The sequence below is a fragment of the Danio aesculapii genome, chromosome 2 (genome assembly GCF_903798145.1).
Source record: "Danio aesculapii chromosome 2, fDanAes4.1, whole genome shotgun sequence".
Classification (NCBI taxonomy): Eukaryota; Metazoa; Chordata; class Actinopteri; order Cypriniformes; family Danionidae; genus Danio; species Danio aesculapii.
In genome coordinates this window covers 45,627,547-45,655,350 of record NC_079436.1, presented here as the reverse complement: position 1 = coordinate 45,655,350, position 27,804 = coordinate 45,627,547, and the positions used below count along the sequence as shown (strand labels likewise).

The 27,804-nt window shown below is 36.1% G+C and overlaps 1 protein-coding gene across 4 annotated transcripts; it reads left to right on the top strand.

Annotated features, from left to right (window-relative positions):
• Positions 1–14: 14 nt before the first annotated feature.
• gpsm2 (G protein signaling modulator 2) lies at positions 15–27,398 on the top strand. Of its 4 annotated transcripts, none has more exons than XM_056480846.1 (16): positions 15–225; positions 490–527; positions 3,361–3,674; positions 7,666–7,887; positions 8,255–8,390; positions 15,305–15,444; positions 15,536–15,659; positions 17,623–17,738; positions 21,136–21,291; positions 21,399–21,507; positions 21,624–21,753; positions 24,139–24,221; positions 24,397–24,570; positions 25,123–25,294; positions 25,384–25,622; positions 25,846–27,398. In XM_056480846.1, exons 3-16 carry the CDS (start codon positions 3,613–3,615, stop codon positions 25,993–25,995), a joined length of 2,013 nt encoding a protein of 670 aa, XP_056336821.1. In that variant the 5' UTR covers positions 15–225; positions 490–527; positions 3,361–3,612; the 3' UTR covers positions 25,996–27,398. The 4 variants fall into 4 exon arrangements, with proteins under 4 accessions (XP_056336821.1, XP_056336829.1, XP_056336837.1 ...); XM_056480854.1 differs by having other exon boundaries at positions 15–268; XM_056480862.1 differs by lacking the exon at positions 3,361–3,674.
• The last annotated feature ends 406 nt before the right edge of the window (positions 27,399–27,804 follow it).

Genomic DNA, 27,804 nt, shown 5'->3' with positions numbered 1-27,804 from the left:
CGCCCCCTTTGTCCGGGTTTGTGTAAAGTTTTGACCATAGACTGTAAAATAGGTTTTGGCTCCTTAACCGCTTCGATGAGTCAAATCGTATTTATTTCAAAGCAAACTCGTCGATTTCATTCGCTTTTACGACATGCTTGGATGTAATTGATTTGTGTTTTTGACTCGGTTGGATGTAAGCGACGAAACCGAGAGAAGGATCCGCGGGGAGTCGAAGGAGTTTAAGTATGACTGGAGTTTGGCCCGTAACGTCCGTTAACATAGCAAAGTGATTAACGTCATATCAACTCATAAAATAGAGGCATTTTAAGTTGAGCGAGCACGGATAATCATTGTTATGATATAATTAATATTAGAATAATATACCGTGTTGTTTTAACGTTGTAACTTGTTAGTTTAAAATCTAACAACTGATACTTTTGAATTATGCCAACAGCACTATTGTAACATTTGTAGCGTTAACTACTTTTCCTCTGTCGTTTGGTTTAGGTTTGTACGTTACTGAAGTCAGTGTTACGCACTTTGAGGTTGGTGTTTTCATGTCATTATACATTCTTTATGAACTGTATACACATTGTTATTGCTTAATCCAGGGCTTTCTTTTACTGTTTGCTTTGGGAGCGAAACATGGGTGTTCGTCGTTTTGTGAATGAGGTTTGGCTCGGTCACTTTGGCTTAACGTTACAGTAGTTTTTCCAGAAATTTAGGTCTTGTGTTTACATACAGTACCATTTTTGCTTGTAAACATTCGTCAATAGCAGCATTCTTACTCGAATTCGTCTGTGACTAACACACATGTCTTCTTGGCTCAAAACTGTTGAATTTGGCAAACATTTATTACTAAGAGCTTGCAATACTTCTGTGTATAAGGGGTCTTAAAGGGTAAGCAGCTGAGAACTGCTGTCAAGTCACAGTCATGTATTATTTTTGATGAAGTCATTCACTTCCTGTGTGTCATGGAAGATACAGCTTGTGTATGTCTTCTTGTTAAACTCTATTCATGTCTCATCTTGTCAAGCTAAAGCTCTGAGATGCACTGAGAGCCAAACAGATGTTTCTTTTCCCTCAGAATCATGACAAACAAGTTTTGTAACTGACGTTCTATTGTAGGGACCATTGTTGTTTATCATATAATTTGTCTGGTTGATTTAAATCAGCTGCCCATACTAAGGCCCTTGGGCCAAAGTTGGCTCATGGTAACCTTTTATTTGGACCGCCGTCCCATCTGAGAAGAGAGGGAGAATGATGGGGATGGTTTTGAGATTCTCCATTCAAATTTAATGCAAAATGTTTGTTTGATTTATTGTTTAAAGTTAACTGCAATTAAATGTTTCAATTTAAGTTGTGTAAATCAGATTTAGTTTAAATGTGCATACTGTCATCCTACAATGCTGAGACTTTGGTGAGCAAATCAATGGCTAGTGTATTCAGCATTGAACTCCGCTGTGTTATAAATGTGATTTGTTTATGTTTTTATTGCAATAAGTTATCATTTAAAAAGTAATACTGCATTTAGTTAATACAATTTTAAATAATGTTTTCTATTTATTTTGAAATATTATGATGTAAATTAGGAAATTACCCATGGCATATTTAATGTAATATAGTTTGGTATATTTAGCTCTCAGTGATATTTGGCCTTTCATGCGAAAAAGTTTGGGGATCCCTGATTTAAATGATGCAACAGCATCCTTTTATATTTTCAGTGGTCTTGGTGATTTCAGGGATTTCCAAAAGTATTTGTTACTTTTTTTTTTTTTGTAAATTTTAAGATATCAACCAAACCAATCAGCTAAAACTTTGTTTTGAAGAAAATCTAGTATTAGAAAATTAGACTATGCTGTACCTAAAGGCTTTTAATTAGGAAGAACTACAATCCCATGAAGCATACAATGACAAGGACATTAGCAAAGAATTATTAAATGTAAATGTATTAACAAATGCTTTTATTGATTTTTAACAAATGTAATATTTAAATTTTTAAGACGCAAGACTGACAGTCATCATTCACAATACCTCACAGAATTAGACTGGAGCTAAATATTTGTTCTTAAACCATTCGATATTTTTTGTAGATTCATGGTTAATGTAGTTTCTCTTCATGATTGTCAACAAACCTGATTATTTTACTATATACCATAAGCAATAAACAACCAAGTAGCTAACAGCAGTTTTGACTTTAATGGATTATAGGTTATGACTTAAAAAAAATCATTTTTCCAATAAAGAAAATTAACATTTTACTATTGGAGCCTGACTATTCCTGACCTACTTTTGTCCTCAATTAGTTTCATCAGAAATTCAATGTTATGTATAGGTAAAGTTAGGGCTGCTTGATTATGGGAAAAATCATTATTTTGATTTTATGGGTCATAATAGTAATCATGATTATTTAAAACGTTATTTAAAAAAATATGTTATTGTTGGAAGCCGAAATCGAAACTGAATTTTGATTAATTGCAGGTAAAGTTATATATTGTATTAAAATATGTTTTAATCTGAGCTAAAGAATTTATTTTGTAAATGCATATTCTTCTTGTCATTGTCAAATATCATATCTCCATCTTTTGGTCAAAATTAAAGATGTCTTTCTGTTGATGTATTCCAAACTTCTTTCACTGTCAACTGCAAGCTTGCGTTTAATTTTAAATTCAAAGGCCTCATCTCACAAACCACTCAACAACCAGGTGATAAGACCAAGTAGTACTCTCAGATGTGAATACGGAATAAAAAATATGTTGCTGCTTTCATTTCATACCAAATTTTTTATTACTTATACTATGCACAAAAAATGAAGAGAGACCGCAACAACACTGAAACAGTATTCCAAATAATACAAATACTGTGTCTTTCTATAAACCGTTACAGAGGTGTAGAGTAAATGGTTCATCGAACATGGCTTCATGGTTCCCCAAGCTGATTATCTTATTTCTGGATTAGCTCTGCAATGACAAATCAGCTTTCCAAATGTCCCAAGGGTGCGATATGTTTGAAAGTGACTGACAGTCATCATTACATTGTGAAATTATCTTGTTTTTTAAGTCCTTGTTATGATTCTTCTGCATCTTTGGGGCTTTAAGAGAAGGGTGAACAAAACTTCTTGTCATCAGCTTGATTGCGTTTTCTTTCATGCTTTGACATGCATTGCAGATAATCAACTGTGTTTATGGGCTGATCCCACTTGCTTCCTTGGTTCTTGTTGGGCCCTTTGATTTAACTTTCCCTTACACCAGCAAACACACACACATACACACTCTTAATATCTGCCTCCCATGCATGTGTCTGCCGTTCAATGGGTGTTGCCATGGCATTACGCTCAGAATGAGGCTTCACACTCGGCATCTTGTGTTCTCTTCACAGAGAGCTCCGGAAGAGTATCCTGGACAAAACGCACAACACACACAAACACACACTTTCCAGACCCACTGCTGTGGTTAATATTAGCTGAGAGAAACTCCTCTGTAGCGCACTGGATTCCACCACCAGAAAACCACTTTGGAAGTGCAAAAACTTTCGATATTTTTATTTTTTTTTCTCTCTGGGACTTACAACTTTTTTCTGATGGATTACTTTCTGGACTTGGCTCGGATCAGCTCTTCATAATGCTCTTCAATGGCTGCGAGCAGTGCAGTGGTTAGCATGCAGAATGAGAACCGAACGTTTGTCCACTACAGGTAGGCACGCAACACTTGATTTGTTTTCTATTAGCGTAATGCACTTTTTAAGGTGTTTTGAGGTAGTCCTGTAATAAAACATCGGTGAATATACCAAAAAACGGAAGAGAATTGTATGCATGTCAATTATTCATGTTGTTTTTATCTGGCACAGAGATAGTTTAACACAATATAAACCTTTATATCCTCTGATTTAATAACTAAAAATAAGGAGAGAATTGGGTTTGTAAATGAATCTGCTTATCGTTTGTAATAGGTTGATTTTTCTACCAGGTTTAATTAAATTTGAATGAAATCGTGAGCAAAATCTAGCAGTAGAATAAACACAAATGTTGTGTTTTTATCAGTTCTGAAACCTTTTTTAGGTGGTTAAATGTGGCATTAGATTGTGTTTGTGAGAGTAGCAGGTGTGTGTCAGTTTACTCGATGTTTATTAATGCTGTGAATCTTATGAAGATTGCCTATGATCTGTTTAGCTTATGAATTTTTTTACTTTATTTCTAACTTGTATAGCAATAAAGTCAGTTTGAGTTCAGGTCAGAAAAAACTGACATTGAGATTATTATTTATTTTTATTTTATTTTATTTTTTTCATATAAAGCACATAAATTTCATATAAATTTTTTCATATAAAGGATATAAATATCATATAAAGCACAGATAAAAACAATAGAACAAAGATCAACTAAACTAATCAAATGTAAAATAACAGGGTGGTCTTTTTATAAATATATAATTTATATATTTTTCTTCAATGTTATATAATTTTTAGACTTTTTCTTCTATTTATAAACATATTAACCTAATTTAATTGTTAAAGCGGAACACGTTATAATCTCTTGTGTCCAAATGGTTTAAATTAACTTGAAATCTCTTGAAATCCTGCGACGTGACAAGGGCTGTGCAATTTGGGGAAAATATCTAGTTGCGTTTATTTATTTATTTATTATTATTATTTTTTATTTTTATTTTTTTTTCTTCCAGATACTGCGATTTCATTTACGATTTAATTCAAGCTTCAGCTCAATAATCTGTAAGCTGTGACAACAATTTTGCGACAGCTCTTAAAAGCGACCGGTTTTGGTTCAATGTCTGTGACTTTGAAACCAAAGTATTCCCATATTAAATATGCTGTTTTTCTATTAGATTAATTAATCTATTAATGCTTCCGAGGCAGCAGACGCCATAATCCCACTTGTCAGCACTTTCCGTTTTTTTATGTTATTTTATTTTATTTTTTTATTTATTTATTTTTTTTGGTGTAGTTCAGTTGCGCAGTTCTGATTGGGCAGAACATGCTGATCACACCATTTCGGCACTATTTCCTTGACGTAGGGTGTCAGGGGGAGTCGTAAACTACAGATGGATGTCGTGACACAAGATTCAATCGTTTCCTCTCGTTTAATGTGGCATAGTTCACGACAACCGATACTATGTCTTCGATGCCTCACGACACCATTATATGTTATTCATTATTTTTGTACAGTTGAAGTCAGAATTAGAAGTCAGATTTTTTTTTTATCACATTTCTAAACATAATATTTTAATAACTAATTTCTAATAACTGATTTATCTTTGCCATGATGACAGTAAATAATATTTGACTAGATATTTTTCAAGACACTTCTATACAGCTTAAAGTGACATTTAAAGGCTTAACTAGGTTAATTAGGTTAACTAGACAGGTTAGGGTAATTACAAGTTTTTATATATTGATGGTTTGTTCTGTAGACTATCGAAAAAATATAGCTTAAAGGGGCTAACAATTTTGATCTTAAATGGTGTTTTTTAAACTTTTATTCTAACTGAAATAAAACAAATAAGACTTTGTCTTGAATAAAAAATATTATCAGACATACTGTGAAAATGTCCTTGCCCTGTTAAACATAATTTAGGAAATATTGTGAAAAGAAAAGAAATCAAAGGGGTTTAATCAATTTGACTTCGACTGTATATATTTTAGATTGCAGCCTCTTGCGGTTTAACTAAACGCAAAATTTCAAATTGCAATTCGATTTCGATTAATCGCACAGCCCTAGATGTGACTATTGCTGATTTGCACATTGCACAAAGTTATACAACGATATATTGTGCAGCCCTAGCTTCCATCCTGTGATTTGTTTTTTAAGTATACTACAAAAATCTATATTGCCACAGTGCTTGAAGCAAACAAACTTCTCTATCATGTTAAAGGCAAATTAATTGTGTAATTTAATGTTTTAAATAACATATGTAGGGGAAAAAGGTCAAAATATGAGTGAAGTAATGTTCCATCGTTATTCAACATATACTTGCGTGAAAAAGACACTTGTTAAAACATTGATATGTCATCAAATGAGTCTTGGTATATAAACTAAACTTGCAGTGTATTATATTTTGGAGTGAGTCTTCTGGAAATCATGGTAAAATAGTTTGACAGTCATGTTTTTGCTTGAGGCGAAAACATATAAATGAACCAGATAAACATATGGATACATAATTTTAGTTATGTACACCTACCAAACCCCTAAAATGCCATAAGATTTTCACAGTCATCCTAATTTGCTTTAATTACCTGATACCAATTTATCATAACGTATATAACTACAGCTACTGCTTCAATGAAAATGGATTCCATTGTTTTTAATGTTTAAGATAAAAGCTACTCTGAATCTGTTACATGATGAAATGAGCTCTGCGGTGAAGAGTTTCATGACATCAGAAACGAATCTTATCTCCATTGTGTCCCTGTCTATGTGTGCGCTAATCACAGATGAGTGGAAAGCAGAAACACAATCAGATTAGCTGTGCAAGTGCTGAGCGCAACACTTTTCCCCAAAGCCATCATCAACCTCTGCCCTCGAAGACGTCCAGTGTGACGTTGTGTCATGGACAGCCGCCGTGTTGAATGTTCTTTTTAAAATCATTGAAGTTTGTGGTGCTGTAATTCCTGATGAAGAGTTTTGCTGATTGGCAGCTTTAGCGGCGATGTTTGTGTGTTTGGGACGGTTAGTTTTGGAGATTACAGCCCTGTCTGAGGACTTTTTAAGGAGGCAACAAAGCAGTTTTAGATGCCTTTCACATGTCCAGTTTTCTTTGATTGTGTGAGGCGGGAAGGCACCAGGTAGGCCTCTGTTAAGTCTAATGGACTAGTTACAATTATTAAGCGTAGGATTAATCTAGTGTGAAATCGTGCTTGGATTTTTGCAAGCGTTGTGTTATGCAGTATCAAGTCGAATGTTGAAGGAATTTTCTCCTATTTAACATTTGATGTTTAATACCTTTTCAAAATGTTTTTCAGACATTTATGCTTCCTTTTAATCACTATAATGATAATCCATGCATTTATATATGTGTAACATTGTGTAACGCCACCAACACTGCATGTTTTGGATGTCGTTTTTGTCAGTCACACCTATTACATGACTTTCAGTCTGTGCCAATGAGCTGCTGATCTTAATTAGGTGTGTTTGATGAAGAAGACATGGAAAATATGCAGTTCTGGTGATACTCCAGGAACGTGGTTGAGAAACACTGGTATATACCATAACACCAGTGGTACTAATTAAATATAAAAGCATGGAAAACTCAAAACAAAATCTTGTTCTTTGATTTTTATTATGTATCCCATAAGCATACAAAATTTTTTCAGACTTATTGTATTTATTTATTTTTTTAGTTTACATTTGGACAAAAGTAATTAGAAATTTAAAGAATATAATTGAAAATAAGTAGAATTTACTTTTCATTCCAATTTCTGCACTTTTTAAAATGTCCAAAAAAGGGTGTATTCCATCATGTAGGCTCATTTCAGGTCAGTTTTCCCTAATTTTGAGTAACTTAAATGGTGTAAAATGGTGCATGGATTCTTTGTACTGTATGTGTGTTTTTAGTTTGCTTTCTAATGTCATAACTCTGCCATCCCATTTTATTTCCAGTAATGTTAATGCAGAGATTAAAAACTTTAACGTTGTCAACTATTCAGAGTTAATATTTTTGCTGCCCTCTGCAGGATGGAGGCATCCTGTTTGGACCTGGCTCTGGAGGGGGAGCGTCTGTGTAAGGTGGGAGATTACAGCGCAGGTGTTTCATACTTCGAGGCTGCCATACAGGTTGGCACAGAAGACCTCCAGGTTCTAAGTGCCGTCTACAGTCAGCTGGGTAATGCCTACTTCCATCTGCACGACTACAGCAAAGCTCTGGAGTTCCACCACCATGATCTTACACTCACTAGGTATGAGCATGCTAACTTTGAATTTTTTAGCAAATTTAGATTTTAGGAATTCAAAAGAAAAACCGGGACTATTGGTTAACAGTCAGGTTGGTGTTGGTAAAGATGTACTTAAAATAACATTTTACACATCTTAAGTGGTACAAGAGGTTTTTAACGTAACCGTATGCTGTTGTGTTTAATGTTGCATTAATCAAATAATCCTCAGGAAAATAAATTATAATTGTTACAATATTTGTTGCATTTCATTGTTTTAATTATCAAATATGATAATAATTTTACACTCAAATAATTCCCAACAAATGATATATATTATCTAGCTTCAATTGGATAATATTTTATAACATTTGTATATAATTCATACTCTCAGGACCACTGGGGATCGGCTTGGTGAGGCCAAAGCCAGCGGAAACCTGGGGAACACATTAAAGGTTTTGGGACGCTTTGATGAAGCGATTGTCTGCTGCCAGAGACATTTAGATATTGCCAGGGAACTGGGCGACAAGGTGAGCGATCTGATTAATGTACACAATAGACATTACCATAACAGAACACAGTACATTTATTCATTTAGCATTATTCATTTTTGCTTTCATCCAGAGACGCTTACAAAATAGAAAAATGCTAAAACACTAGTGCTTCATTCTGATCTGACAATAATATTAGTGCCACCATAGAAAGCTCTTACAATTGGCTGGAAAATTTGATTTGCACACTGACAAACAAATCAAAGGAGTTATAGTGTCTAAATGTATAATGCAGACAGGATCTAGTGAATGTTGTATTAATTAATTCATTCATTTTCTTTTCGGCTTAGTCTCTTTATTAATCCGGGGTCGCCACAGCGGAATGAACTGCCAATTTATCCAGCACGTTTTACGCAGCGGATGCACTTCCAGCCTAATGTTCTTACAGTTGCATCAATGTCATCACAGATTTAACTGGTCTTTATTTACTCAACAAAATGTAGTAGTAAATTATCAAAACACAAAGAGATTTTCTATGAGCTTGATGACAAGTTTTGTGAGATGCTGTGTAAGCTTGTTTCTAAAGAAAACTAGGGTGTTATGACCTCACACTTAGGAATTTTTTTTCCTTGCAAGTTTGTTTCGCAAGTTTCCTTATTAGATTTAATTGAGGGAAAATTGCACTTACTGGAAAAAAAAAACACTTGCTGGGATATTATTTCAAAATTCAAAGGAAAAAAACAGCTGGGAGATTTAAGCTGAAATTCTGATGAAAAGAGTCTTGATTTTGAAACTGCAATTTTGCAAGCTTTATAACTTGAAATTGCGAGCTTAACCAAATTGTGGACTTAACCAATAAGCGAGGTAAGCAGCGGCTTAGGGCCCCAGGGAATTAGGGGTCCCCGACCAATTCCAAGAAGCCTATATTAATCATATAGCTCTTTTATACGTTTTCTATCATATGTTGTAAAATCTGTTCATAACCGTTAAGATTTTAACGGCCTCTGATTCACAAATAGCAATTACTCAATTCAAATGAAAAATGGTGAAAAGATTAGTTTTATGGACTGTGAATTAAATTTGTTTAAATGTTTTTTTTTTTTTTTATTATTACTATTAAAATCTAATTTCAAAAATGGCTAATTAACTGTACATCGGGGTGCCCAAACTCAGTCCTGGAGGGCCGGTGTCCTGCAAAGTTTAGTTCCAACCCCAATCAGGCACACCTGGTCTAGCTAATCAAGCTCTTACTTGGCTTTCTAGAAACATCTGTGTAGGTGTGTTGAGACAAGTTGGAGCTAAAATCTGCAGGACACCGGCCCTCCAGGACCGATTTTGGGCACCCCTGATGTACATAGTTTGTGAACTTGTTTTTTTATTTGTCAAATTATTGTTTTTAATTTGACATTAGGTAGATTAGATATTAGATATATTAGGAAGGTTCCTTTAGATATTAAAATATATCAAATATACTTTTATGTAAAATATACCTGGAATTGCTTAGGGCCCCCAAATCACTAAGTCTGCCCCTGATTGCAAGGCAAACTCACAATACATGGGAAAAAAACCTTAAATTACCTCAAAAAAATGATAAAATCGGTCACAATTATATAACTAGATATTAAAGTTTGAGGACAAACTTTATGGTGGCTTGAAAAGCCGAGTCTAAAAGTTTGACGTCGTTTTAAAGTGTAAACTAGCATGATTCTAGCATGAATTAGCATGATTCTAGCATGAATTAGCATGTAACTAGCATGATTCTAGGATGAATTAGCATGATCCTAGCATGAATTTGCATGTAACTAGCATGATTATAGCATGGATTAGCATGTATTAGCATGTTGTTAGCATGATTCTAGCATGAATTAGCATGTTTCTAGCATAGTTCTAGCATGAATTAGCATGTTATTAGCATGATTCTAGCATGAATTAGCATGTTTCTAGCATAGTTCTAGCATGAATTAGCATGTCATTAGCATGATTCTAGCATGAATTAACATGTTACTGGCATGATTATAACATGAATTAGCATGTTACTAGCATGATTCTAGCATGAATTAGCATGTTATTAGCATGATTCTAGCAGGAATTAGCATGTAACTAGCATGATTCTAGCATGAATTAGCATGTTACTAGCATGTTTCTAGCATGAATTAGCATGTTGTTAGCATGAATTAGCATGTTTCTAGCATGATTCTAGCATGTTACTAGCATGTTACTAGCATGTTTCTAGCATGAATTAGCATGTTACTAGCATGATTCTAGCATGAATTAGCATGTAACTAGCATGATTCTAGCATGAATTAGCATGTTTCTAGCATGAATTAGCATGATTCTAGCATTAATTAGCATGTTACTAGCATGTTTCTAGCATGAATTAGCATGTTTATAGCATGAATTAGCATGTTATTAGCATGAATTAGCATGTTATTAGCATGATTCTAGCATGAATTAGCATGTTACTAGCATGAATTAGCATGTTATTAGCATGATTCTAGCATGAATTAGCATGTTACTAGCATGATTCTAGCATGAATTAGCATGTTACTAGCATGTTTCTAGCATGAATTAGCATGTTACTAGCATGATTCTAGCATGAATTAGCATGTTACTAGCATGATTCTAGCATAAATTAGCATGTTATTAGCATGATTCTAGCATGAATTAGCATGTTACTAGCATGATTCTAGCATGAATTAGCATGTTACTAGCATGTTTCTAGCATGAATTAGCATGTTACTAGCATGATTCTAGCATGAATTAGCATGTTACTAGCATGTCTCTAGCATGAATTAGCATGTTACTAGCATGTCTCTAGCATGAATTAACATGTTATTAGCATGAATTAGCATGTTTCTAGCATGAATTAGCATGTTATTAGCATGATTCTAGCATGAATTAGCATGTTTCTAGCATGTTTCTAGCATGAATTAGCATGTTACTAGCATGTTTCTAGCATGAATTAGCATGTTACTAGCATGATTCTAGCATGAATTAGCATGTTACTAGCATGATTCTAGCATGAATTAGCATGTTACTAGCATGATTCTAGCATGAATTAGCATGTTACTAGCATGAGTCTAGCATGAATTAGCATGTTACTAGCATGATTCTAGCATGGATTAGCATGTTACTAGCATGATTCTAACATGAATTAGCATGTTACTAGCATGTTTCTAGCATGAATTAGCATGTTACTAGCATGATTCTAGCATGTTACTAGCATGTTTCTAGCATGAATTAGCATATTGTTAGCATGATTCTAGCATGAATTAGCATGTTTCTAGCATGAATTAGCATGTAACTAGCATGATTCTAGCATTTATTAGCATGTAACTAGCATGTTACTAGCATGATTCTAGCATGAATCAGCTTGTTTCTAGCATGAATTAGCATGTTGTTGGCATGATTCTAGCATGAATTAGCATGTTACTAGCATGACTAGCATGTCACTATCGTGTTGCTAGCACCTTTTTAGCAAGATTAGCATGTCAGTAGGATGTTAAAACTGTTAGCGTGTGTTAGAATAGCTAGTCACAGTCTCTGGGACAGTTGCTAGGGTGCTGAAATTGGTTGCTAGGGAGTGGCAAGTAAGTTTAAAGGTAATCAGTGATTGGCTGCTGGCTAGACTGAGTTGAATGAGGCCAGACTCTAGTCTGTAGGACAGTCTGATGCAGAGTTATGAGCTCACAAAGTTTGATCCAATGTTAAGTAAATGGGAGTCTTTTACAATGGAAGTCTATGGGACAGTTGCTAGGGTGCTGTAAGTGGTTGCTAGGGAGTGGCTAGTAAGTTAAAAAGTCATCAGTTATTGGCTGCTGGCTAGACTGAGTTAAATGAGTCCAGTTAGAAGTCTGTAGGACAGTCTGATGCAGAGTTATGAGCTCACAAAGTTTGACCCAATGTTAAGTCAATGGGACTTTTGGGATTTTTCTGGGTCGTTTTTTCGGAAAACCCAAGGTCGGATCAGTTAGAAAAGATATAGCAACCCGAGTCAGACCAGTTCGAAGGTTTGACGAAAGTTTGAAGTATGTAGCTTGAAAGGCCTAGGAGGAGATACACTTAGAAATTAGTCTCAGAAGAATAAGAAGAAGAAGAAGAAGAAGAAGAAGAAGAAGAAGAATAACTAGATATTAAAGTTTGAGGACAAACTTTATGGTGGCTTGAAAAGCCGAGTCTGAATTAGCATGTTACTAGCATGAATTAGCAAGTAACTAGCATGATTCTAACATAAATTAGCATGTAACTAGCATGATTCTAGCATGAACTAGCATGTTACTAGCATGTTTCTAGCATGAATTAGCATGAATTAGCATGTTACTAGCATGTTTCTAGCATGAGTTAGCATGTTACTAGCATGTTTCTAGCATGAATTAGCATGTTACTAGCATGATTCTAGCATGAATTAGCATGTTACTAGCATGTTTCTAGCATGAATTAGCATGTTAATAGCATGTTATTAGCATGATTCTAGCATGAATTAGCATGTTTCTAGCATGAATTAGCATGTTATTAGCATGATTCTAGCATGAATTAGCATGTTACTAGCATGATTCTAGCATGAATTAGCATGTTACTAGCATGATTCTAGCATGAATTAGCATGTTACTAGCATGTTTCTAGCACGAATTGGCATGTTACTAGCATGTTTCTAGCATGATTTAGCATGTTATTAGCATGATTCTAGCATGAATTAGCATGTTTCTAGCATGAATTAGCATGTTATTAGCATGATTCTAGCATGAATTAGCATGTTACTAGCATGATTCTAGCATGAATTAGCATGTTTCTAGCATGAATTAGCATGTTACTAGCATGATTCTAGCATGAATTAGCATGTTACTAGCATGATTCTAGCATGAATTAGCATGTTATTAGCATGATTCTAGCATGAATTAGCATGTTACTAGCATGATTTTAGCATGAATTAGCATGTTACTAGCATGATTCTAGCATGAATTAGCATGTTACTAGCATGATTCTAGCATGGATTAGCATGTAACTAGCATGATTCTAGCATGAATTACCATGTTACTAGCATGTTTCTAGCATGAATTAGCATGTTATTAGCATGATTCTAGCATGAATTAGCATGTTACTAGCATGATTCTAGCATGAATTAGCATGTTACTAGCATGTTTCTAGCATGAATTAGCATGTTACTAGCATGATTCTAGCATGAATTAGCATGTTACTAGCATGTTTCTAGCATTAATTAGCATGTTACTAGCATGTTTCTAGCATGAATTAGCATGTTATTAGCATGATTCTAGCATGAATTAGCATGTTTCTAGCATGAATTAGCATGTTATTAGCATGATTCTAGCATGAATTAGCATGTTACTAGCATGATTCTAGCATGAATTAGCATGTTACTAGCATGTTTCTAGCATGAATTAGCATGTTACTAGCATGATTCTAGCATGAATTAGCATGTTACTAGCATGATTCTAGCATGAATTAGCATTTTACTAGCATGATTCTAGCATGAATTAGCATGTTACTAGCATGATTCTAGCATGGATTAGCATGTTACTAGCATGTTTCTAGCATGAATTAGCATGTTACTAGCATGTTTCTAGCATGAATTAGCATGTTACTAGCATGATTCTAGCATGAATTAGCATGTTACTAGCATGTTTCTAGCATGAATTAGCATGTTACTAGCATGATTCTAGCATGAATTAGCATGTTACTAGCATGATTCTAGCATGAATTAGCATGTTATTAGCATGATTCTAGCATGAATTAGCATGTTACTAGCATGATTCTAGCATGTTACTAGCATGTTTCTAGCATGAATTAGCATGTTATTAGCATGTTTATAGCATGAATTAGCATGTTGTTAGCATGATTCTTGCATGAATTAGCATGTTTCTAGCATGAATTAGCATGTAACTAGCATGATTCTAGCATTAATTAGCATGTAACTAGCATGTTACTAGCATGATTCTAGCATGAGTCAGCTTGTTTCTAGCATGAATTAGCATGTTGTTAGCATGATTCTAGCATGAATTAGCATGTTACTAGCATGACTAGCATGTCACTATCGTGTTGCTAGCACCTTTCTAGCAAGATTAGCATGTCAGTAGGATGTTAAAACTGTTAGCGTGTGTTAGAATAGCTAGTCACAGTCTCTGGGACAGTTGCTAGGGTGCTGAAATTGGTTGCTAGGGAGTGGCTAGTAAGTTTAAAGGTAATCAGTGATTGGCTGCTGGCTAGACTGAGTTGAATGAGGCCAGACTCTAGTCTGTAGGACAGTCTGATGCAGAGTTATGAGCTCACAAAGGTTGATCCAATGTTAAGTAAATGGGAGTCTTTTACAATGGAAGTCTATGGGACAGTTGCTAGGGTGCTGTAAGTGGTTGCTAGGGAGTGGCTAGTAAGTTAAAAAGTCATCAGTTATTGGCTGCTGGCTAGACTGAGTTAAATGAGTCCAGTTAGAAGTCTGTAGGACAGTCTGATGCAGAGTTATGAGCTCACAAAGTTTGACCCAATGTTAAGTCAATGGGACTTTTGGGATTTTTCTGGGTCGTTTTTCGGAAAACCCAAGGTCGGATCAGTTAGAAAAGATATAGCAACCCGAGTCAGACCAGTTTGAAGGTTTGACGAAAGTTTGAAGTATGTAGCTTGAAAGGCCTAGGAGGAGATACACTTAGAAATTAGTCTCAGAAGAATAAGAAGAAGAAGAAGAAGAAGAAGAAGAAGAATAAGTTTAAGATAGATAACAGTATGCTGGCTTTTCAAGCCACCATAATAAAATCAGTTTAGAATTGAGGTAAACCTGCAATTCTTTAAAGAGTTGGCAAAATGGCCATCAGCTTTCACAGTATGAATAAAATACTATAGAAATCAACTGGTTATCAAGAATTCACATGCCAGGTTGACTTATTTGTAGTTGTTAGTTTGTTTCTTTGTTTTATTTAATTTGTTGTTGTATTTTATTTCTAAAGGTTGGGCAGGCCAGAGCACTTTACAATTTTGGAAACGTGTACCACGCCAAGGGGAAGAGTGTCTGCTGGAGTGGAGCAGAACCTGGAGACTTTCCTGAGGAGGTCATGACAGCACTTAGAAGAGCCGCTGAGTATTATGAGTGAGTCCAAACAACATGTCACATGACTGGGCATGGAGTGCATGTATGATACAGAGATTTTACATCCTCTGTTCTTTCTCCAATTGCTCAGGGCGAACTTGTGTATCGTGAAGGAGCTTGGAGACAGAGCTGCACAGGGGAGGACTTATGGAAATCTGGGGAATACCTACTACCTGCTAGGAAGCTTCAGGGAAGCCGTTGCCTCTCATGAACAGGTGAGGGGTTTGGGGTCATTATTTGACTATGGTAGTTGACAATAATCCATTTGGTAAGTCTAAAGTGAACAGTTTCTGGGTCCATAATAGGGCTGTGCGATATGAGCAAAAGAAACCTATCACGATTTTCTTGAATAATATTGCGATTTTGATTTTAATCACGATTTAGACACCCCCAGACGTTTTACAGTGTGAATCTTAAACATATTTCCAAAGGAAAGTAATAACATCTTTATCAAAGACTTGTAACATGTCTCTATAACAGACATAAGGCATAAAACATAAAAATCACCATGTAAAGGTGTAACAAATTGTTTCTAGAACAGACCCATGGCAAAACAAATAAATAGACTACTGTGTGCATGCATGCGCGTGGTCAAACTCAAGTAAGGCTCCGATGTTCTGCTTGGCCACATATCAAAAGTAGTTGCGGTCAGCGCCAGTGGTGTAGTGGATAGTGCGTCGAAACATGCACTCCGATGCTCATGGCAACCCGAGTTCGATTCCCACCTCGTAGTCCTGTGTCGATCCTACCCCTCTCTCTGCTCCTCACACTTTTCTATCAACAATCTCTACTGTCCTATCCATTAAAGGTGAAAACCCTGGGGAAAAAAGTAGTAGTTGCGTGTAGTTTACTATGTGTCCACAGACTTTTTTGCCACGCATATAGATCAGAGACCTCTTTGTAACGCTGCTGTGAAATAGGCCATTCAGAATGCCATACCGTAAGTCACGTAAAAGGAGCTGACCGGTCAGCTTTATACTTTGTGTGGAATACACAGATTGGAGTAGACCAAAGGCCGGAGTAGACCAAAGGCCGGAGTAGACCAAAGGCCGGAGTAGACCAAAGACAGGAGTAGACCAAAGACAGGAGTAGACCAAAGACAGGAGTAGACCAAAGACAGGAGTAGACCAAAGACAGGAGTAGACCAAAGACAGGAGTAGACCAAAGACAGGACACTTAAACACCCAGTGCTATTTTTTTTTCTTCATAAATAAAACTTGTATCAGATCTGCAGCAATGTTTTGTTAGCTTGTTATTTTCTGAGAAAATGGTTAATGGTCACTGAGCAACGACAAAGGAGCACGAGCGCATAGTGCGTCGAAATTGCTGAATGAATGACGCGCTCACACTTTTGACTTACAAATTACCTGGTTCTGTGATACTTCAGCCTGCCTGTTCCCAAAGTAATCCCACGCCACAGTTGTTGATTTTTTTTTTTTTTTTTGGCACCAAGTCCTCCTGTGCTGAATTCATCTTGCAGGCTATTAGTCATTAAGCTCAGTCTCCTGTTCTCGCACTCTGTTTAGGCGTGCTGCCTATTAAAGTGAATAATTAATCCATGCAAGTTAATCCACTGAAAGAAAGAAAAATGTTTGTTTTGGTAATCTTCAATGAAATTGAGCATTTCCTTTTGCATTTTGCCTGGCGGTCCTTCTGTTGACATTAACTTGAGGGCTTCCATAGCAACTGCGTATTAATACAATCTCTTAACGTTAATTTGCAAGAATGATGCGCAAAACAAAGCTCCACCCTCTACTCAATATTTTGTTTGAGTTGGAAATACATGGTTAAATGAAATTCACTTCATGCAACTTTTATTATGGTATATGGCTTAACAGTGCTAATAAATGGCTATTGGAATTAGTTCCTCTCTTTAAATGTAAGTTGTACTTAAAAAAAAAGCAGCTTACATCAGGCTCGATCATCAGGTAAACACCATCCTGTTGGTGTTGTCAATCTGGCAACCAGCGTGCGCGTCAAGTGTGAGAAAGAAAAACCTTTCTAGTATTAAAAATTTGAAACGCAATAACTAGTTTAAACATGATTGCATAGCATGTGATGTTTCGAGTTAGCAGGCTCCTCATCTATCATCACTACTTTATGTTGATAGTGTAGTTGGGCAGAATAGCTATGCAAAACCTCTCACCCTGCATTGTGTGTGAAATATTGGTCTTCCAGCGTCTGCTCATCGCTAAAGAGTTCGGTGACCGGTCTGCAGAGAGAAGAGCCTACTGCAACCTGGGAAATGCCTGCATATTTCTTGGGGAGTTTGAAAGGGCTGCAGAACATTACAGGTGAGGGCTATGTATGTTACACTTTCAGGTTGCGGTTTGATTTAGGATTTGTTTTGGGTTTTGGGATGTACTTAACCGTTTTAAAATTCAGTTTGATTAAAGGCCATGAAAGTCATTGAACATTGTAAATGGGATAATAGAGTCTTAATAAGGATAGTTCACCCAAATTTGAAAACGGTCATCATTTACTCATCGCCTGCTGGTTCCAAACCTGTTGGGTTTCTTTATTCCGATTAACACAAAAGAAAATATCATAAGGACATGGGTAGCCAAATTATGATAATAAGATAATAACTATGATGCCAGGATTTATTATCATTTTTATTAGGTTTTAATTGTGAGCAGAAAACAAAAACAGGAATTGCCACATTCTAATGCTGTAATTAAACTTTAAAAGCTATGATGTAAAAACACTTATTATCCGGTGTTGATAAGTTATTTTATGATTTCCATTTTTTTTTGCCACTTACTTGTAAGAAAGTAAAGCATTTGAAAATGATAGTTTTACTAACCTGTTCATAGTTAAAGTTGCACATTGTGCTTAATCTTTTTAGGTCTTAATTGGTATTTTGATTTAAAAAATAAAATGTATATTTTTTGTTTTTTAATGTAACCTCTTACTTTTCTCTGGGCCATTCTGTTACACAAAGAAAACACTAAGAACATTTTTGAACACATTTAGTATCTAAAGCTATGGGAAAAAATGAAAAGACCACTTAAATTCTCTTTCAATGGATTTACATTTTGTTGCTATGGGTTTGATTAAAATGTAATTTTTGGTTTAACATTTCTTCCAAATGTTAAATAAAAATGCTATTATTTTGGACATGTAAAAAAAAATTCAGAAATGTTTAGATTTATTTTTAAACAACCAACACCGATGTTTTAACATAAGAAGAGTTAAAGAGCCCATATTATGGGTTTTTGAAAATGACCTTCCATGTAGTGTGTAACACAGCTCTAAGTGAAGTGAAATATCCAGCTAAGGCTTAAATCTGTAAGTGTACAGTGTTTAAAACTGTTCATTCATCTATAAAAGTGTCGACTCATAGTGCTTCAAACGAGTCGTCTTGATAACGAGTCATTAGGTGTTTCGCAATGATGCGGCTACACCCAATAGTTGCGCGCGCAAACCCGGGAGATTTGAAACCTGTGGCCCCGCCCACTAACACAGAAAAAAAGGCTAGACACGCAGACGCTGGTTGAATGAAGTCACGCTGTGCTCAGCTGGATATTACTGAAAGTCTCTACCCAAAGATAAAACTGGAGAGTCAGTGGTTGAGGTTTATTTTTGCAAAAATACCTCAGCATTATAGCCCAGTCTTGTGCCGTTCGAGTGCTTCTGGAAACTACATGCTTACAAAGAAGAATTCTTTGGCCGTTTGTTAAAGGAAGGATCAGAAAAGACTATAGATGTAAGGAACTATGTCAAAACATGGATCAGTGCATCTGCATCATGTATCAGTTTCTTCCTTCATTTTACAAGTGTAAGTACGTGTGATTAAAATTGTTGCCTCGTTTACTCTAGCTTGCAAAAAAGTGTGTGTGTAAAGAGCAGGTAGAGTGTGACGGCTAGGAGACTCGTGTCGATCTCCTCCCCAGTTCTTGGAGTTTTTGCTCAATGAAATAATTAGTCGTCTGTATTTTACAGTCCATCATCTGTATTTACATTCACCCACTGGCAGCCAAAATCCACAGTTTACACTTTGAAGTGTGTATGCACTGTGACTACTTTCATGTTGTTGATTAGCTGCTGGGCATTGCACTCTGTCTCGCGCTGAAGTGTCGACCAATCGCAACATACTGTCATTGGTCCAATCAGCGCAGATTAGCTTCGCGCTAAGGAGGGGTTTTAGAACAAATTAATCGCTGAACGATTCATATGGGAGTAGCTGGGATAATTAGACCCTTATCACCAAAATATGACCCTATTTCACGTATAATAGGGGCTCTTTAAGGAAAATAAAAAAATTTATGCTGAGTAGTCTTTTTTCCATGCACTCTTTTCACAAGACTGTTATGACGCAGTGGGGCAGGACAGTAAATTTGTTGTTGTTCACTCTTCTGGCTGCCGTTATCGGTCTCACACAATGTTTTTCCCCTTTTCTAAAAGTCTTGATAACACCATTGTGGAGTGTTTCTTTTATTATTTCAGCAAATACGATTGCAAAAATTAGTGTTGGGTCCATAGACAGTGTCATCGTCCTTCGCCGATAGACATCGCGATCCTCCGCCCCCTTCGCAGCAGCAACCCGCTTGTGAAAAATACACATGGCCACGTTTACACTAATACATCTTAGCTTTAAAATGGCATTTTAGATTAAAAATGATCCACATCTAGCATTTCTGAAAAGATCTCAGTCCACACTTTACTGCTGAAAAAATCACATCATGTGACCACACACACACACTCTGGTATGCACTGCATATGCGCACATCTGAGCTCCAGGCAGTCAGCGGGTGCTTTGAGCACAAAACCTCAGAGAGCAGTCCACATCAGACAGTTTATCAAGGATGTAGTGGTGGATCGCGTCTCACTATAGTTGTTAGACGTGATATTTAATCAATCTTGTTTTTATCTAACAACTCTTCTGTCTTTTGAATCTATCAGGTAATGTGTCACACTGTCAGTACACTGCTTCAATCTTTCATGCTTGTATTTAGTAATTTTAGTGAAAACCTCAGATAATGTTGGTGGGTTGCTGTTGGTTGTGCACATTTTTACCAACCAAGTTTGTCGACGCCATTATAACAGACACAGATCCCTCTGCCTATTTATGCCAGAGTCCCGCGGAAAAAGTGATTGATGTCATAATTTGTGTGTAACTTCTCTTTATTTATTTGGTTATGGGTAAAGCAAAGACCATGCGGGTCAGCTAGTTGAAACAGTAGGCCACAAATAGTTAATTAGTTATTAATTAATTAATTATTTCTAAATAATTAATTCACTCCTGCAAATGATGACAATACATCCTAGACATCGTACCAAATTAGTTGACATCAACCAACCCTAGTAAAAATATGTATTTGTTGTACTCTCCCATTCACTGCGCTCTAAGTTTACCCATCTATGACAAATTCCGCTACTGAAAAACCCAGAAATTTGAAAAGGATCCATGGAGTAAATGAAGTTTTATTCAAAACCATACATAGTACATAGACTTTTCAAGTAGTCTCCTAATTATTTATTTATCTTTTGTAGTAATAGATTTAACTTGTATGAATAAAATCCATTATTTCACTTCTAGATAGATGTTTTACTGATTACAATACACAAGCACATTTTAAAGACATATTTTATGCAATGTCATTAAATCAAGGATTTGAGCTGCATTATTTCCTCCAGAAGCCCAGTGTTGTGTTTTCATGTCTGACAGTGATTGTGTTGTGAGTGCAGGAGAGCTCTACAGATAGCACGGCAGCTGAAGGATTTGGCGGTGGAGGCTCAGGCCTGCTACAGTCTGGGTAACACATACACACTAATGCAGGACTTCGAGAGAGCCATAGACTACCACCTCAAACATCTCATCATCGCTCAGGACCTCAACGACAGGTGCTTTCAAACGCTCATATTTGTAGAATACCTAAGTGTTGATTGCAGATAATGAAAATGAAGTGTGATGGTATTCATAATAATTATGGAGAATGTGTTTCCTGCAGAATCGGTGAAGGAAGGGCCTGCTGGAGTTTAGGGAATGCACATTCAGCATTAGGGAATCATGACCAAGCCATGCACTTTGCAGAGAAACACTTGGAAATCTCAAAAGAGGTATGTGTAGCTAAGAACCCACTAGTTGAGTAAGATTAGGAATTTTGTAAATGATCTATAAGCAGACAAAGTGAATGTGTTGAGTAGAAATGCTCTTATTGTGTTTTATTATGCAGACTGGAGATCGCAGCGGTGAGTTGACTGCTCGCATGAACGTCTCAGATCTTCAGATGGTGCTCGGCATCAGTTACAGCACAAACAATTCAGTTCTGTCGGAGAATAAAGAGATCGACTACAACCTGCACGGTACTGCATTCACTCCAGAAGTTGTCTTAGACTTTTTTCGGTGCCACTTTATTAGACTTTTTTGGTGCCACTTTATATTAAACAGCCTTAAGTTACTACAGGGTGTCAGCGGGGTCTTAAAAAGTATTAAAAGTTATTCAATCAATTATGAGAAATTAAGACCCTTAAAAGGTATTAAAAAGTTTTAATCGTGTTTTTACAAGGTCTTAAATTTTGTTCAAGCTTTGTCCAAAGTGTTTGACTCCAAAAAAAACAATTATATATTTATTTTCCTCGATCCACGCAATTGGTTCGGGCTGGGGCGTGTCTTGCCAAGCTCCTCCGTCCGGGTGATGTCACATAAATTGGACAAACGTGGGAAGGTGATGTGACGCTCTCCACATGTAGCGAAACCATGGAGTGTTTTTTTTTTTTTTTTCCTAACCGTCTGTTTTGCAGCAGAACAACAGCATATACTATGTTGGTGATCACCTCAGGTACAGATTATGTGCTTTATTCAGTATTAAATGCTCCCAATGTGAGTTTAAATACCATTTTACATGACCTCTATTGCCATACTACTTAAAGCAGCAGCAGATAGTTTTCCTCAGATCTTAGAAAAAAAAAACTAGCAGAAGGTTTGAAACGGAAAGTCAGAACTGTGACTTTAAAACCAACAACATCAGTCACTTAGCGTATTAATAATGTTAAAGAGGTTTAATATATTTTAATTAGATTAAAAGCCTTTACCAATTCGTAGGGAGTGCAGTGGCTGGTGTTTTAATGTTTCTATCATGTCGTGTCACTTTTGGTGCAGACAGCCAAATTTCTTGGCACTAGTATCTTGTTGCGTCGCATAGTGTTAAGACACAGTGTTAATCCTACCCATACCGCTAAATCTGGCCCCAACCTTACCTATATCCCACCTCGATAACACTAAGTGTTGTGCAATAAAATTTAAATACAATTAGTACACTTTTTTGTTGTAAGTACTTAGTAATTATGGCCACCTAATATAAAATGGGACAAATTCTCTTCTTTGTAAACATGGCAATATATAAATATAAATATATTCTATGCATCTCTATTGCAATATTGTAATATTTTAATAAGGCAATGTTAAAACAAAAGTAATGCTTTTAAAAGCAGAAGTTAAATTTCACGATTTTGATGACTACATACATAGTTCAGGTTTTTTTTTTCACTTTACAGTTATTAGATCATGAAAATTTATATATGAAAAAGTTAGTTTGTATGACTCTATATTGAATAAATTTTCTAACATCAAATTTTGTAGCAAAATGTATATTTTAGTCAGAAGTACTAGACTTCACCTGTTTGTGGTGTATGTTCACTGGTGTTAGAGTTTAGTAAAAACATTTGTGCAAATGGCTCAATCACTTCTTACTTTCTAACATTTACAGTTCTTGGCATATATGAAAACACCTCTCACAAATCTCTCATTTAAATTTATATTTTCTAAAGGAAGCTTTACAATATTATATTTGTCCATAAACATTAGATTAGGAAGTACTGAAGCCAAATCTGGAGCTAATCTAAAAAAATAAGTTATGATAATGGTCCAAAATTAGTACACCCAAATTTATATGTAAGGGAAAAATATTAAATACAAAAATGTAAAAAAGAGAAAAATTCAAGAGAAACAAAATGTTTAAAATTTTATAGTTTGCTATTTTTTTTCCCAATATTTTACTTGAATGTATTATCTTTCTGTTTCTAAGGATGTTCTGTGGCTAAAATATTATTTTAATAAATATATCCAGTTAATAAATCTGTTTTGTTTAAATGCACCAAAATACATTGCCTATATTCACTGAGAAATCGATACAAATGTTCATCTTCAAAATGGGGTGTACTCAATTATGCTGAGCACTGTATGTATACACTTTAGCTGCAGTCACACCAGAGTTTGAGTTTGCGAAATTCTGTAATTTTGTAATTCTGTGCTGCCAAAAGGGGCGGGATTAAACAAGATGATTACATATTTTAAAAAGCAAGTGATTGCTCCATATTTTAAATTTCTGTCCAGAGAGGTCATGTTTTGATTCTCGATTGGTCTCAAACAATCATGTGATACGATTTCACAGGTAAGAGTTCACCAAGCTTAACCTTTGCAACATAGTGAACTGCTAATCTTGACGCACTACCTCGCATTTCCGGTCTGACGCATTCGCGTGCGTATAAATGGAAGTCTATGGGGAGAAAAGTCCAGTGTGACTGCAGCTTAATGAAATTTGTATAGTGAAGAACAGAGTAAACGCAGTCAAACACAGTAAATCTTTCTATCAGCAGTGCATGTATCTGTCAGCAAATCTCACTGGGTAAGCCTTTATCTTCAACCGTCTGATTGATCAGTTTTAAGCAGAGTTTGTTGGGGTTTTTTAGGAGCCAGACCCAGGATGAGCCGACGACACAGTATGGAAAACCTTGAGCTGCTGAAACTCACTCCTGACAAGATCAACGCCAATGTGAGTTTAGCTTAATGTTGAGATCCAATCTGTCTTCTACTCTTAAATGCGTAATATATTTATCTGTATTTATTCAGAAGCTGTATTGATAGTCATCATTATTTCAAAAGAAGAAAAAGACATTAATGTTCTTTGTGCATTAGGAATTGTAAAACATAATATGTCTGTTCTGCAGGGTCAGAAGTGGACCAGTGACATCCTCTTCAAGCAGTCCAAATCCTCGCTGGCCAAGTCATCCTCAAAGCTGTCTTTCGTGAATCGTTTCCGAGGAAAGAAGCACAAACTGCAGAGCAGCTCCAGTAAAATCCTGCAGGATACCAGCAACACACGGGAAGCTCCTCAAAGCAAAGTAATAAAACCACACACAATGTACAAAGATAAAGTACATCATAATAAAGTACAAATAAATAATAATAATGAAGTACATTTACTTCATTAGTTGGAATTCCTGATCTTGTCGAGCACGATTTAAGTTCAAATTGAGTTCAAATTAATCCAAACAAATCAACATCACATGGGGACTGCATGATCTTAATTAATTTCCAAACCACATTAAAAAGTCTTAATAAGGTATTGAAATTACCTTTAGGATTCCTGCATATACCCTGATATTACAAAAATTGGGCAGTACGTGTACAGTATGTGCAAATTGTTTGATTGACAAAATCATGCCCACTGTGCACAGACCCCCACATAAATGTAAAATAGCGAAGTTACTTTGAGCTTCAAAGTCTTCATTCTCCAGTCCTATTTTGTAAAATCCAACTAGTTTTAGAAACACCATTATATTTTCAGCATAATAATCTTGTGTATCAGTGTTATTTCTGTATGAATTATGCACTATAAATGTTGTGTTTATGCGTAGTATTTTTCTTTACCCTTTGAATTTTTTTGCCCTCAGCATGGAAGTACAGACATGTTAGGAGACGAGGGCTTCTTTGACTTGCTTAGTAGATTTCAGAGCAACCGGATGGATGATCAGCGCTGTGCCATACAGGATAGCAAGAGCCACCTCTCTGTCAACTTTATCAGCACTTCTCCACCCACCACCCCACCCAGAACCATCAGGAAATGTTAGCCTCCCTACTTGCGCAGTATTTTCTTCAATTCAACAATCAAGTGGCTTTTTAAATTAACTTAAATGCCTTTGTTGTCTACCTAGCATTCTCCGAGTCGGCTGCAAGCCCAGGTCAGGAGCCGTTTCTCAGACTGCTGGCGAGTGCTCAGAGCAGGAGGCTGGATGAGCAGAGGGCAGGAACAGGGAACAGTCTGCCCGGCCTGCGCACCCTGACTGAACACAGCAGCACCAGCGACCGACAGATGATCCTCAGCCAGGTCATGGCCAGCACAGACGCCACCGAACCCGACGACCAGTTCTTTGACATGCTCGTCAAGTGTCAGGTAAGACACGTGAATAAACACGTGGAACCAAACAAAAGGAGAAGAAATAAGTATAGACAAACAATCACTGATTAAAGGTTGGTTTACCCAAAACTCTAGCTTCACACTAGTTAAACGTACCATACTCTGACGTCAAACGAACCTGAGTGCGGACTCACTATCTGTCAGAAGTCATTTTGTTCACCATTTATCTCATTATCTACTTTTTTCTGGTCTCTCTCAGGGGTCCCGTCTTGATGATCAGAGGTGTGCCCCTCCTCCGCCCTCCACCCGTGGCCCCACCGTCCCAGATGAAGACTTCTTCAGCCTCATCATGCGCTCACAGGCTAAGAGGATGGATGAGCAGAGAGTCACGCTTCCCTCCTGCCGCTGATCAAGCATGCACTTATTCTTCTGAGCTCCGTATCAAGAAATTAGCTCTTTTTGATGCACATTACAGACCTCACTCTGGTAAAACAGTGAAGATCAGGTAACATGCGCTTAGTCTGAACTGTCCTGTCTGCTACATGGTTATGAGTGGCGTTTTATGTACACTATTACTAATCAACTCTGGGAGGGGGAGAGGTTTTTATGTAAATAACACTTTTAATTTTGTATTGGATTTAAGCTCTTTGTACATTTGTAATGATTTTAAAGAATGTTTTAGCTCTGCATGAATTGCTTTGATTATAATTACTGCAATTTACACTAATGTATCTTTTGATACGAAACTGCAGGTTTGTTTGTATTTATTTAAACGTTTTCACTGTTGGTAGTTGCCTTCCAGTTAATATTAGATGTGTAGTTGTGACAAATAACTTTTGTATTTTGTTTTTGTATTATCACGTTTAGTTTATAAAAGAAGTGGTTAAACTTAAAATGTCCATTAGGAAGATTCACTACAACTATATAGAAATAAAACCTGTACAGAAACATTTCGCATTTAGTTTTTCAATTGATTTATTAGACAAGAGGTAAACAGAATGTTCTTCACAGGCAAGCAGATCATTTAAATGTTTCTTATTTCCAAAAATTAGTCATGGAATATCAATATGTTCATTCCAGACACTGAAAGTCAAGGACTTCTTTTGGGGGCCAATTTATGGGATATCAGGGACTTTTTTTTTGTTGCTTTAAATATTTGTTTCCATTTATCAATATGTAATTTTTTTCTATACCATACCATTTTTTTCATGTTGTTTAATCACACTTTTGCCTATTGTTGTGTTTAGGCAATTTTCAGCATCATTTTCTCCCTTTGTCAATAGCTATGTTTACTTCTAAAAATGCGAATTAACTTAATGCACAAAACTGGAATATCACATAAAAGACGTGTGAATAAAGCAGCGTTTCCATCCAACAAGTCAAAGAGAACAAAATCGTCACTTCCTGATTAACTGGCACCAAATATCAACAGTAAAAACTGTGTGAATCTTCTCCTTATTTAATAAATGACTTGCGCCTCAGAATACGATGTCAACACACAATGAACGTGTGGTGGTGTTTAAAGGTGTTAGACGCGAAGCACAATCTTGACAATTCTGGAGGTAATTAATAATATAATAACACTAAAATGGTTAAGGCGTTTTAGAATGACCAAAACAGCATTTTAGATGTTTTACAATGTGCTCTGCCTGCTGGTTTGTCCATTCACACACATTTTTATCATCACATGATCTCTTATAACAAAATCACATGACCTTTTTTGATGCGCATACTGGAATTTGTTCGGTAAACGTGTTTCCATTGTAGTTTATGCGCATCTTTTCTTATTGAATAAAAAGTTTATCCTACTCAGTTATGAGCAAATGTTTTTATGCACATTTTCAAAATTGATGCGCATCTTGTCGTTTCCGTCAACCATTTATTTATTTTTTTATAATCCGCTTAACCAAAATGCTCATAAAAATAGGTGGATGGAAACGGAGCTAGTGGCAGTCCCTACGTTTGTTAAGCTGTACTACCTAATATAACATGCCAGACAAATGTAAATTCAAGCTTTGTCTCCAAAATGACTTCAAAGACTGAGGGTGTACTCACACTAGGCTATCTGAACTGTGCCCAGGCATGTTTGACCCCTATTTCCCAGTTAGTTTGACAAGTTTGAGTGCTCTTATTAGTTGAGTTCGTACCCATTTAGACACGTCGCCTATGTTCGTGCTGCTGTGTTCGCCTATGTTTAAAATCCTCCGGATTACTGGCA

Excerpts from the sequence above, each read along its gene's own strand:
- gpsm2 (XM_056480846.1), top strand. The coding sequence starts at position 3,613 with ATGGCTGCGAGCAGTGCAGTGGTTAGCATGCAGAATGAGAACCGAACG. Across the intron at positions 3,675-7,665 it reads CGAACGTTTGTCCACTACAG|GATGGAGGCATCCTGTTTGG; the intron begins GTAGGCACGCAA and ends TGCCCTCTGCAG. Across the intron at positions 24,222-24,396 it reads CTGACAAGATCAACGCCAAT|GGTCAGAAGTGGACCAGTGA; the intron begins GTGAGTTTAGCT and ends TCTGTTCTGCAG.